This window comes from Eufriesea mexicana, unplaced genomic scaffold (genome assembly GCF_001483705.2).
Source record: "Eufriesea mexicana isolate 0111107269 unplaced genomic scaffold, ASM148370v2 scaffold2646, whole genome shotgun sequence".
Classification (NCBI taxonomy): domain Eukaryota; kingdom Metazoa; phylum Arthropoda; class Insecta; order Hymenoptera; family Apidae; genus Eufriesea; species Eufriesea mexicana.
The window spans coordinates 2,573,520-2,586,589 of record NW_016910740.1 but is presented as its reverse complement, the minus strand read 5'-3'; the positions used below and the strand labels follow the sequence as shown (position 1 = coordinate 2,586,589).

Genomic DNA, 13,070 nt, shown 5'->3' with positions numbered 1-13,070 from the left:
AGCAGGAACAGTTACTGATACAGGAGGAACACATGGAAGATGACGATCATCCAGCCAGCATATTAATTGAATACATTTTGATCCAGTTTGTTGTGCTGGATCAAGACTGACCTATATATATATATGTACAAATTTATATGTAATATAAAAATATAATATAATTTTTAATTATGAAGAAAAATTAATTACCTTAAATCGTTGATCTAATCGAGCTATTTCTCCTTGTAATACATCTGGTATTTCACTAGGAGATTCTTCTATTTTTTGTTTTTTTAATGGTGGTGGTAAATTTCTAATGACATAAGTAAAGTTTTATTAGACTATACTTTGTAATAAAATTGTTCATAAATTAATAAATTTATCATTTACTTTATTTCTGGACCAAATAAAGCTTCTAGACACGGACCAAAGGTACGTTGCAATGTATGATTCACCACTGGACTTTGAAGATGAGTGCTTACTGCCTCTAAAAGTGGGCTAAAGAAATGATGTTCTTTTAATGTCGTGACTGGAGGTCCAACACTAGCATCACTTCGTTTAAAATCTAATTTTTCAAGAACTACTTCACATTTTAGTAATGTATCTAAAGGCATTCGTTTACTAGGATTTGACAAAATCTCTAAAAGTTTCTTCATTTTACTTAATTTATCGACGTCTGTAAAATAAAAGAAATTATGTAAATAGTTATCTATGTAAAAATATAGGTTGAGATTAATGTTAATATCAATATTATTTACTTCCTTCATTCCCCATTTTAGCAATCATTCTTCGTAGAGGTTCTACATATTTACTTAATTGTCTAACTTTATCTCTATATGCTTGATCTTCTTGTTGTGGGCTTGGAGTAGCTCCTACGCCTCCAGGAGTGTTTAAGGAACTGCTAGGAGATGGTGCCATGCCTAATTTAAAATAAATCCTATTTATTTACCTTCATTTATAGTAAATTGAAATTAATGACTTTTATATTAGAAATTATTTTAACATGCCCACAGATCGTTGTGCTCCTGCCATCATAGCATGTTGTGGGCTAGGCGAAGGAACTAATGCTGGTGATGCTACCATTTGATTACTATTAAAACATGTATTATATTAATTTGAAATAATTTTTTTTAAATTTAATTGTTATATTTAGACAAATTATTTAATAAAATAACCTTGATGGTGCACCTAAACCAGCAGGACTTGGTGCAGATGGTGATGGACTTTGACCTAAAAATTGATTTGGTGTAACATTTCGAGGACCAGGAAAGCCAGCATTTATCATTTCACCTTGCTAAAAAGAACAATATTTATGAAAATCTTAAAATAATGTTCATACTTTGTCTTATTTGCATGTACTACAAACCTTTCTTTGCATATGACTTAATTGCTGTTGCATTTGACCAGGACCTAATTGTCCTGGAGCAATTTGATTCATTTGTTGTGGCATACTTGTCTGAATTCCACTTATAGATCCACTAATTTGATTACCTATTTGATTAGATAACTGGTTTTGCATTTGAGTCTGAAATATATAACATACAATTTACAATTTATATTAGTTAGAACAAAAATTGATACCCTTTCACAAAAAATACATACTTGCATGTTTTGCTGCATTTGACCAGTAGTAATTTGTGCCATTTGATTGGGAACCATTTGATTCATTTGTTGAGGTATGTTTCCTTGCCCCATTGGATTCATTTGTGTCAGCATTGAATTGGTTTGCATAGTTTGCATTGGACCCATATGATTCATTGGTCCACTGGTTTGAGCAGGCATCATGCCCATACCTGGTATTTTATTTTGCATGCTTTGCATGGTCATAGGTTGTCCAGGACGTTGATTCAAACTTTGTAATACTAAAAGAATTAATAAATAGTATAAAATAGGAAACTTATTTTATGTATATAAATAGGTATTATTTGTATATGAGTATACAACAATTACATTGATAAAATTTTATTTTTTATTTTAACTTTTTCAAATATATATTTTACAAATACATATATTTGTATATACATATAATATGATTCAGTTCAATTAAAGGTAAATATTCAACAAATATAATACAAAATCCCCCAAAAAAACAATAACCAAATCAAATATTTAAAATCTTGTTAAATTTAAATAGAAAGTAATAACTACAAACTTAAATATAAACTTAATATAAAAAATATAATATATTTTATTTATAATTACATGATCCATTTTAAATGTATATATCATAATATATGACTAATATGGTGATATTTCATCTAAACAAGGAATGTCTTCATTCATAAACAGTTTAAATGCTTCCAGTAATGGTAGGTCAAAAAATATTTTCAGCTTCTTTTCTAATTTAAATATGCACATTCTTTTCTGTTGTGCTAATGCATTTTTGCTATGTGCATATTCGTATGAAAGATTATCAATTTTAAAATTAGTATCTAGTATTAACTCTAGAATAATAATATCTTCTGGACTTGTTTTTTCTATACCTTCTGGCCAGACATTTTCTTTCAGTATTATTTTAACATTGGTTAAAGTTTTATTTACTTGAAATTCTATATTTTTGTAAGTTTCTTTCATATTTTCGACCACTTTACACATTAGTTCTAACCTTTGTACAAAGTTTTGCAATACATCCTTTATTTTACATACTATTTTAAGGATGTGTGGTTTAGTAGGATCATAAGTACCACTTTTGAGTATATTATCAAGTGTTATGACATCAGGCATGCAACTGCGTCCTAAGCTAATATACCATTTGCGCAATAGTTTAACATAAACAAATGTTAGTTTGAACTTGATGCCTGGTATATGAGTTTCATTTACATCTGGTTTATAAACATAACAAACTTGATTATCTGCTAGGTGAACTATCATGCCACATTGTTCTTTGATCTCTTTTGCAAAATTTGATTGCTCACGTATTGTACGCTTCCAAAATTCATGTAATAATTTTTCATCAGTTCTACGTTCAATATATTTATAAAATTTAACATGAGATGGCGACTTTACTAAGATTTTATATGTATCTGAATTATCAGAATCATAAGCAGCTTCACTTTCTATGGAACTTTCATATTGTGAGTAATACATATTAGTTAATTTTGACATTTTTTCATATAACTTTATAATTTTGTAAACTTATCCAATTATTACTAAAATATTAAAATTATACAAATTATCACAATTATTTAAAAAATTTTTATTTTATTAATAATTAGGTTATGTCTGCAGTCTTATTGACATGTACGTCACTCAGTGTGAATCGGTCGAGTTTCTGAGGCCCAAATCTGATAGTCAAAGTGACGACCAATGACGTAACGTCCCCAAATCTTCGTGTCATTATAAAGAATAAAGTATTTGGTCATGAAGTGGGAGAAGCAATAAGCTTTTTAGAAAGAGGACCTTCATTCTATTGATTCATTCTATTTGTAGAATTGCGTTCTGTGTTACCAGAAGAAGAGACAAATTTTCGAACGCCAGCAAACGAGAAAAAAATGTAAAAAAGACTACAATGTTAGTCCCAATTGTCCAAAATCACCTTAAATGTGTTTCAACTGTTTTAGCTAATACCACGTAATGCAATATTATATTTTATTTTAAATATAAATTTATGTATAATATATATATATTTTTTTTAAGTTTTTTATTTTATTTTCTTGTATATTATATATTTGCATGTGGTCACACATATCCATGTGTTACAAGTGAAATTTGTATAAATTTGCACGCATACGTGTGTGTGTGTGCGTATATGTGTGATATAACAATAATCACAAATTCTTTTTCATTTAAATTCATTCTTATTTAAATATGATAAAATAAAATAGATTAAAAATTATAGTTTTTACTTTAATAAATACATAGGTACTTACAATTAGTAGCAGTATTTGTAGGTGGTTGTGGAATTATTCCTTGAGGATTAGATCCTGGCCCACTCATGTTCATCATCTGATTATTCCCAGTACCTTGACGTGCTAATGTTTGTAATGCCCCAATTGGATCAGGCATTACCTGATTTCCAGAACCAGCTGTACCTGGGGCATTACCTCCTGTGCCTTTTTTAGAGTCTAAAAAACAATATAATGTATTATAAATTGCCAATTATTTAATTTTAATTTATGCAAGTTAAACAAATATACATATATTACTTAATTCTCTGACATGTAGAATTAGTCTGGCCACAAAACCTAGATATTCTTCCTGCAAATAAATGGACTTGTTATTAATAAAAATAATTAATAATTTCACTTTTAGTATAAAAGACAAATAATGCATTACTGCAGTTGATTTTAAAAATGTTTATTTTATTTATGCATACGTTTATTGTATATGTTTATGTATATTTAATATTATTATATTGTTATATATATACATATATATATATTATTATTTATTTTTTTAACAAATAAGTTATAAGTAATAAGATCAAAATAAAAGGATAACAACAAACCTTGGTTTTTGCTTTCTGGAAAACATGATTTTCCATTTCAATACTGTTTTTTGCAGTGGGCATACCAGATATTTGTACAGCTTCATCTCTATATAAAAAATATTTAACAGATATAAAAATATGCATTGTTTTTTGTTTATTCATTTCTTATTTTTACAAAGATGTTAAACACTATAAAATTTCTTATGCTTTATTGTGTATAGTATTAAAATGATTACCAAGCAATTTTTACCATTTATAATTTTTTGACACAAATTAACTTACATTTTTGCAATTACACTTTGTCGAAAACTTTGTGTTCTCCAAGAAGTCTCATCAGTTGCCATTTTTATGTTTAATAATTAAATCAATAACTAAAGACACCACACAACTTTCTCTTATCACAGTAACTGTACGACTAAAGTTTAGTCACTAAACATCCCCATAGTTAACTGAAAGTCTGCTTTTCGAGGTATAGTTTGAGACATAAAGGTATTACTAAATAGCCTCCTTATCATGTTTCTATGAAAACGATCATTATTTTATTGCATTATGTATAAAGCTATTATTTATCCAATGTATATAATTTTGTATGAAAACAATAAATAAAATTACAATTAAAAAGTTTAAAATGTTATATAAATTCAAATAATTAATTTTTTATTTAACATCAAATTTTGATATTTAAAAGAAAAATAAATAGATTCAGTATTCAATAATTTCTAGATATTCAGCTTAAGCTAAGAATATGCAATTTAAGACTTACCAAATTTTATGTCAAAAGTAAAAATTGATTCATGAAAATGCTGTGATGCATTATTCGTTTATCATGTCGGTACTTCGCTTCTTAACCTTGAAATAATTATATAGTTTATAAATAACCTCTAAATAAAAAATGGCAGAGTTAGAATTAATGGAAGAAGAATTAATACAAAAGCATAAAAAAGAACGAAAAGAATTACAAGGTAATAAAATTATATAATTCTAGTTTATTATATATTTTCTTTCGTATGAAATTATTTACAAAATCGTGCTTATATAAAACCTTTTGTTAATAGTATGTTATTATATCAGATATATGATATTATATTTCCAATAATATTTATAAAATATATAAATTTTTATTTACATTATTTTAAATTTTAGCACAAATACAAATATTAAAAAAATCAATTTGCAAAGGTGATAAGAAGAAGAAAAAAGAAGTGACTGAGGAAATTAGTCACTTAGAAGAAGCTCTAGATAAAAAGCAAGAAGAAGAGTTAATTACATGGAAAGTGACACATTTTAATATAAATAATGTGAAAAATAAAAATACTGAAAATATTAGTAATAAAAGCACAAAAAATAATACAAACAATAAAGAATATGAGCAACCAACACATAGAATTTCAAAAGCACAGAAGAGAAGAGACAAGAAAGCAAATGCAGAGAAAGAACGTAATCAGAGAATCATAGAGCAAGAAGCATTAAATGTTTTTGGAAAAAGAAATACAGAATTACAAACTATTAAGAAAATTCTTTGTGACCGTGGTTTAATGATTTATGAAATTCCAAGTGATGGCCATTGGTGAGTTATTTGTTATTTTATTAATTGTTCTTGGAATTAATACATCAATTTTTATAGTTTATATAATGCTGTCGCACATCAGTTAAAAATTATAGGAGAAACTCCATTGAATTTTCATGAACTTAGAACAAAAACTGCTACACATTTGAGAGAAAATATGAATGAATTTTTACCATTCATTTCTACTCCAGATTCAGATGATCTTCTCTCATCAGAACAATATGAAAAATATTGTCATGATGTGGCACATACAAGTTCTTGGGGTGGAGCTATTGAAGTAAGTTAGAATAAATTAAAAAAATATTTATACTTTTTAAAATATAATTCTTATAATATTATTTTTGTTTAAAATAGTTACAAGTTCTTTCACATGTATTGAAATGTCCGATAGAGGTCATTCAGGCATCAGGTGCACCATATATTATTGGTGATAACTACAATAATGAAAAGAAAATGATACTGACTTACCATCGTCATATGTATGAACTAGGTGCTCATTATAATTCTGTTACAAAATATGTTAAAGGAGATGAAAGTTGATAAAAATTAATTTTATACTTGGCTAATATCTACAAAAGAGAAACTTTTTAATATGGTGAATATTATGAACAATTCAAAGCTGCCACAATTTAAGTGTCCAGGAAACATATCAATTTTAAATTAATAATTCAACGTTTCCCTGGCAACTTAATTAATATATATTTAAAAGTTTGTAACTTTTGTTAATAGCAAGTTAAATTTAAGGTAATGAGAATTAATGAGTCTTCCTTTGTGATCTTTTGTAAATGATTATTGTACTCTTATACAAATTTTATTTATTTATTACTTAAATATTTGACAATATAAAGAAGCTGCCAGCAAATTGCAAGTACACATTACTGTTCAGTACTTGCTCTCAAGTTTTAATGTAAATATCTATTTAAGTATGATTTACGTTTTTGTAATAAAAATTAAGCAGGTGTTGAAAAGACGTTATTGCAGTAGAAGTTAAGATTGTATATTTCGTATGAATGTATACTAATACTTCCCTTATGTGTTCTCATAGTTTTATACTACTTTGGTAGTAAATAATGTACACACACACAAACACACACACATATTAGAGGTGGAATAAAAATGATACAATCATTAGTTTTTGAAAGTATAATTTCTTTATTCTTTAGTTCATACATTTGCAAAAGAATATAAGATCACAGTATTGAATTTTCATTTTTCCACATGATTTGTCTTATCATCATTTGGTTTTTTGTTATCTTCAGATATTCCTTGATTTTTATTTGGATCATCTGGTTTCATTTGTGGGAATAGCAATACTTCCTAAAAATATGTTATTATTGTATTTTTTCATATTTTTATCATATTTATTTAATAGTTGAAAACATACTTTAATGTTATTTGAGTCTGTAAGCAACATAGTAATACGATCAATACCCATTCCCCAGCCAGCAGTTGGTGGTAAACCATATTCCAATGCAGTACAAAAATTTTCATCAACTACTTGGGCTTCTTCATCTCCAGCTGCTTTATCCATTGCTTGTTGCTCGAATCTGTATGTATTGGTATCAAATGAATATTAAAAATAGTATTATCTCTGCAATTTATGTAGGGTTTTTATTTAAATAAATTACCTTTCTCTTTGAACTATAGGATCGTTCAATTCTGTGTATGCATTGCAAACTTCTTTTTTCATAACAAATAATTCAAATCGTTCTGTTAAACCTTGTTCAAAACGATGCCATTTTGCTAATGGAGACATAATTTGTGGGTGATCCAAAATGTATGTAGGATTGATACAAGTTTCTTCTATAAATTCTCCAACAAGCTGTTAAGAATGTATTTATACATATATTTATATTATTAAATTACATATATCATAATTTCTACCTTAAATCGATCCTTAGATTTAAAAACAATTTTACCTTATCTAATAACCTAGCTGTTGTTTTTGGTGGAGAACACTCAATTTCATATTTGGTACAAAGTTCGTTAAGTATTTGATTCGTTTCTGGAGTATTTAATTCATTTGCTGGAGGTAATTTAATTTTTAAAACTTCTTCTAGAGCTTTTAGCATTGAAATTCGTTTAAATGGTGGTGTAAAATCAATTTCTACTGCTTCACCCTCTGGACCATCTGGATGGTATGTTATTTTATAACTACCATGTATAGCTTTCACCATTCCTGACACCATATCTTCCGTAATAGACATCAAGTCATTATAATCTGCATAAGCCATATAGAATTCACAAGTTGTGAATTCTGGATTATGTGTTAAATCTATTCCTTCATTTCTAAACTGTCTACCAATCTCATATACTCTATCCAATCCTCCTATTACCAACATCTATAATCATACAAATAGTAATGTATTAATACATAATTCATGTAATAGTTATTCATCATTATAATGAAATTTTTCTACTTTATGATATAATTCTGGAGCAATGCGCATATATAAGTCCATATTTAATTCATTATGGTGTGTAACAAAAGGTTTAGCTATTGCACCACCAGCAATCATATTCATCATAGGTGTTTCAACTTCTAAAAATCCAAGTTCTTCAAGGAATTTACGGACATAAGCAACTACTTTTGCTCGAATATAAAACGTTTTTCTTACTTTATCATTTAATATAAGATCTAAATAACGTTGACGAAATCGTGTTTCCTATGTAAATAAAAGTACTATTGTCATTATTCTAAACTGATATGTATTGTAAATCAAAAGTTTTATTTTTATATACCTTATCTTTTAATCCAAAATAAATATTTGGTAACATATGTAAACAAGGACTCAAGAGAGTAATACTATGTGACATAATGGAAAATTCACCCTTTTTAGTTTTTCCAGGATTTCCAACTATGCCAATAATATCACCTCTCTTTACTTTAGAAATATCAATGGCAAATTTTTCTTGATCTTTATAATTTCTTGCATTTGCCATTACTTGAACTTTGACTCCTTCTCCTCTGAGGTCATAAAAGATTAGTTTAGCGCCAGATTCTCTAATTGCATGTACACGGCCAGCTATGCTATGTACTTCGTTATTTAATACTTCTCCGGCTTTCAAATTGTCACTAAATTTCTCAATAAAATTTTCTAATGAAATTGATACATGAAATTTATGTGGATATGGAGTATCGTTTGCATTTTTGAGGTGATTAATTGCTTGTGTCCTGAGTTTAACGTACTCCTAAAAAAATATTAATAATATTGAAAATAAATACAACTATAATATTTAGTGCCTATACATTTGAATATTTATTTAATAAAAAGCTTTTTAACATTATGACATATACATGAATGTAATATACTCACATTTGGACTAATATCCTCTTCTTTAATTTCCTTTTTTTCCTCAGCTTTAGTTTGGGCTGTTGCTGTAAGTGCTTGTGCTCCTCTCTCTGCATTTTTTTCTAATTTTTGTTCTGCTTTTAACCGTCTTTTCAATTCACTAAAATCAAATTTGAATCATATAAAACATAAGTTTTATTTCTTATATGAGAAACTATGATTTTTTAAGTATACGCACTTTGTATGAAAATGACGTGTAAATATTTGATTCAATTTTGTTGACTTTGATTTATAAACGACCGGCAATATTACGTTAACAGGAATTTTGGTTATGTTAGGCAGCATAATTGATTAAATCTATCTTTACTATTACATTAATATGCAATATACATGTATGTATATAATAAATATCTTTATTTATAAATATCTATAAAATGTTACTATTTAGTGCTAAAAAATATACATCAATATTAACAGTTATTCAAATAACAACGTGGTTAACCAGAAAATGACATTGATTATACTGCTTCATGTAGGTTATGTTGAAATTATAAGAATAAGTAAAGTAAAATTTTTAGTAAATATGAAACATAAAATTTGGAAATCCAATTTTCTGTCAGTATTTTTATTTTACTCACTTTTTTGATAATTTTTCACTCACTGTATCAGCCATGTTGGTAAACTTCTGTAGAGAGGATTCTCACTTTATAGTTGGTGAACCTGCGAGGTATTCATCTGCTAAATTAATAATTCTTTTTCTCTTTTTACATGTAATTTTATCTTAAAATTAATTTTTTTTGTGGATTACTATGTATTTTAAACATTTTGTTTTGTTATTTTTATTATATATTCTAAGTATATATAAATATCTACAAAGATTGTAATTTTCTTCCCACTTTGTTCTTACTTTTAGTAAGACAATATTTAAAATGTTACCTTGACAACTACATTGTTGACACGCGCGTTAGAATAAGTCGCACATGATAATGTCAATCTAAAAAACGTTTGCACATAATTAAAAATATGGCTGATTGTTTCGGTTATCATGAATTAAAAGCATTGCAAGAATTAATCAATCCTTCGAAAAATAGTTCAGATTCTGACGATGATTTATCACAGACCGCTGTTAAAAAATTTGGTAAGTTGCAAAATTTTTAGAATGTAATTGACTTTTTCTGTTCTTGCTATAGATGGAAGATTTAAATATTTTATGATAGGTTAAAGAAAAAAAGGACTGGTTGTGTTTTGTATAATAAAATTAATGAAATAGTCGTATTTTGTTATAAAAAGATAAATGATTAAGAATATTTTAATATTTGATAATGCTGTTAACATGATAATAAATCATATATATATGATTTATATGGATATTATAATTTAATACGTAGTAAAATGTAATACATCTTACTTAGACAAAATGGCGCGTAATTTTTCAAAGTAGAATTTACGAAATCACTTGATACAAATTGTAGATGAAAAATTATCTTCTATTAAATTTAAAAGATTAAAATTATTGCTGTAATTTGAAAAATAATAACATTTATTTATATATAATCGATAATTATATAATAAATTTTCTATACTTTTTCATTCATATATAGTTATTCTTTTTGTATATCTTATAGAATCTATCTATTTGTAAACTTGAACGCGGTACAAATGACTAAATTTACTAAATTATTTAAGTAATATGTTTTCTTAAATTGCTAAATAAACATGATAAGCATTATTTTCAAATCATTTATTATTCATTTTCAATAATGTATTCTTTACAAACTTTTTTAGAAACTCAACTATTGAAAATTATTAACGCTAGCATCATTTTTTATTGTCTTCATCTATCTAGAATCTCTTAATGCTATTACTAAAAAAGGAGGAAGCGAACAAAGGAAAAAGATTTTATTGTAGACTGTATATTTTATATCAGTATATATGACGTAAAATAAACGTTTTTAAGGTCCTGGTGATATCGGAGCTCAAAATAGAATGTCCCAAAATCGTGTCGTTCCACATGCACCTCTGAAAACGGAAGCTGATGATATTTGGCATCCGTCTGAAGCAGTAGCCTCTCAGAGTTCAGAAGTCTATGATCCAAGAGAGGTGCCGGAGTATGAGATGAAATTTAAGCAGGCGGTGACAGCGGAAGATGTCTTTTTGGGTGTTGGTATCGCCTCGACATGTATATTTCGACTAGATTGCTTTTAAATTCAGCTATGTGCGAAGTTCGTTTTCGTACCATAAACTTTCTGATTAACTTTTTGTCACTGATTGTAATCCAATAGGAGCAGACACAAGTATTTTTTATTATAAAACTTCATTTTATTTCGATGTTTCCATGACATAAGTCACAAGTTATTTTTATTTTTCTTCCTAGTATTTTTTGTAGGATATATAATTCCATCGATTGTTGTTCATAGAATCAAATAGCATGTAATACAATTTTATTTTCAGCGAATTGTGATTTTCCTGGCAGCGATTATTCTCGTATTACTTGCAATTAAGGAATGAACAGTTTGAAATTCTTGTTTGTGCATTTTTATTTTCAGGAAATATCGTATCGCATTAAAGTACTTCCTGAAAGTTCTTGAAGCTACTAATTGTTTAATATCTACTTTTTTTCTACCAACAACTATATTAAAAAACATCCTAAAAAAGTAAGATTAAAAAAATATTTAAAAAATCATTAAATTTTTAACGCAAATATTGATAAAATTGTCGAAAGTCGTAATGTTTTAGAATAATGTATTTGTCTGGTTTTCCACTGAGAAAATAGTAAACATCTATCTTTTACTATTACCGTTTAGATTGCACATTAATGCAATATACAAAGGTGACATAAATAAATAAAGTCGACGTAAAATCATTTTCTTTCATCATTCACACTGAACACTTCTGCTAAGGTAAAGAACAGCTACTAACTTGAGTCTACTTGTTGAATCAGATGGGTTTCAAAACGCCAGGAACAGCATCTTGCGAATGGTTGTCCGTGTTGGTGAAGATGCCGCGGGAAGTACGCGAGAAAATCGAGTTGTCCGTAGAAACCGAGGCGATCGACGTGCGGAGTCCAAGGTGAGAGAGGAACTCGACGATTTATCAAGCAATCCTTTACGAACTTACGTTGCTTTGACTTCAAGTCTGGCCGGTATTTCTTTGACAATTTTACGAGTCCGTAATTCTACCAGAGTTTAAAGCCAGTCACGATTTTCCAGATATCGGTTGCACCTGGAGACGCCACATCCGATTGATCCTAATGCCTCGTCAGCCAAATGGCATGGTGAAACCTCTTCTTTGGAAATCACGCTCAAGCTCGTACGCGAGCTGGACCAGCTGAATTTTTAACCGACAATTAAGTAGGCTTTTAAACTTACCCTTGTATACACAACCGAAAGCGTAGTTGCATCGGATGAAACTGGGGTTTCACATTTAAATGTAAATTTTGAAATATGCCAATAAAAGTACTTTGATCTAAAATAAAAGTACTTACTAAAATTTGTATTCTATAATAAGATAGAGATAAGCATGATATTTCATACGTTATAATTTAATATTACCATTTTTATATGAAAAACAGTAGAACTTAAACGATTATACGAATGAATTGTGAAATATAATGCTGTCTATTTTTTTAACACGAATCTGTACATTTCGATTACAGAACCGACAAGACTTTCAGACAAGACTCTTACACGATCATTTTCATTATCTCACGAACCAGTTGTGTTTCTTGATGCGAATACAAAAATTACTCAGCATTGATTATACGAAGATCATTGTTCTACGCTATGAAATCCAAAGTGGTTTG

The 13,070-nt window shown here is 27.8% G+C and overlaps 4 protein-coding genes across 4 annotated transcripts in view; 2 read left to right on the top strand and 2 right to left on the bottom strand.

Moving 5' to 3' along the window:
* Positions 1–4,843, bottom strand: part of MED15 (mediator complex subunit 15) — a 6,649-nt gene extending 1,806 nt beyond the window's left edge. The window contains exons 1-12 of the mRNA XM_017904000.1: positions 4,691–4,843; positions 4,427–4,514; positions 4,125–4,176; positions 3,849–4,043; positions 1,582–1,841; positions 1,346–1,504; positions 1,155–1,273; positions 987–1,069; positions 738–899; positions 370–655; positions 190–292; positions 2–111 (exon numbers count right to left, since the gene is read on the bottom strand). Coding sequence (XP_017759489.1) covers positions 2–111; positions 190–292; positions 370–655; positions 738–899; positions 987–1,069; positions 1,155–1,273; positions 1,346–1,504; positions 1,582–1,841; positions 3,849–4,043; positions 4,125–4,176; positions 4,427–4,514; positions 4,691–4,752 — 1,679 coding nt within the window. The 5' untranslated portion in view covers positions 4,753–4,843. The remainder of the gene's footprint in view (position 1; positions 112–189; positions 293–369; positions 656–737; positions 900–986; positions 1,070–1,154; positions 1,274–1,345; positions 1,505–1,581; positions 1,842–3,848; positions 4,044–4,124; positions 4,177–4,426; positions 4,515–4,690) is intronic.
* A 457-nt stretch (positions 4,844–5,300) lies between these two features.
* Positions 5,301–6,515, top strand: LOC108550324 (OTU domain-containing protein 6B). Its single transcript, XM_017904039.1, has 4 exons — positions 5,301–5,370; positions 5,552–5,975; positions 6,033–6,252; positions 6,330–6,515. The coding sequence occupies exons 1-4, from the start codon at positions 5,301–5,303 to the stop codon at positions 6,513–6,515; spliced, it is 900 nt and encodes a 299-aa protein (XP_017759528.1).
* A 666-nt stretch (positions 6,516–7,181) lies between these two features.
* On the bottom strand, positions 7,182–9,624 carry LysRS (Lysyl-tRNA synthetase). The gene is made up of 8 exons (XM_017904012.1): positions 9,507–9,624; positions 9,293–9,428; positions 8,718–9,167; positions 8,396–8,641; positions 7,895–8,317; positions 7,604–7,797; positions 7,360–7,522; positions 7,182–7,292 (listed from the first exon to the last, which is right to left on the bottom strand). The coding sequence occupies exons 1-8, from the start codon at positions 9,611–9,613 to the stop codon at positions 7,182–7,184; spliced, it is 1,830 nt and encodes a 609-aa protein (XP_017759501.1). The 5' UTR covers positions 9,614–9,624.
* Positions 9,625–10,291: 667 nt separating this feature from the next.
* Dnaaf6 (Dynein axonemal assembly factor 6) lies at positions 10,292–12,607 on the top strand. The gene is made up of 4 exons (XM_017904062.1): positions 10,292–10,406; positions 11,226–11,428; positions 12,210–12,337; positions 12,478–12,607. Exons 1-4 carry the CDS (start codon positions 10,292–10,294, stop codon positions 12,605–12,607), a joined length of 576 nt encoding a protein of 191 aa, XP_017759551.1.
* The last annotated feature ends 463 nt before the right edge of the window (positions 12,608–13,070 follow it).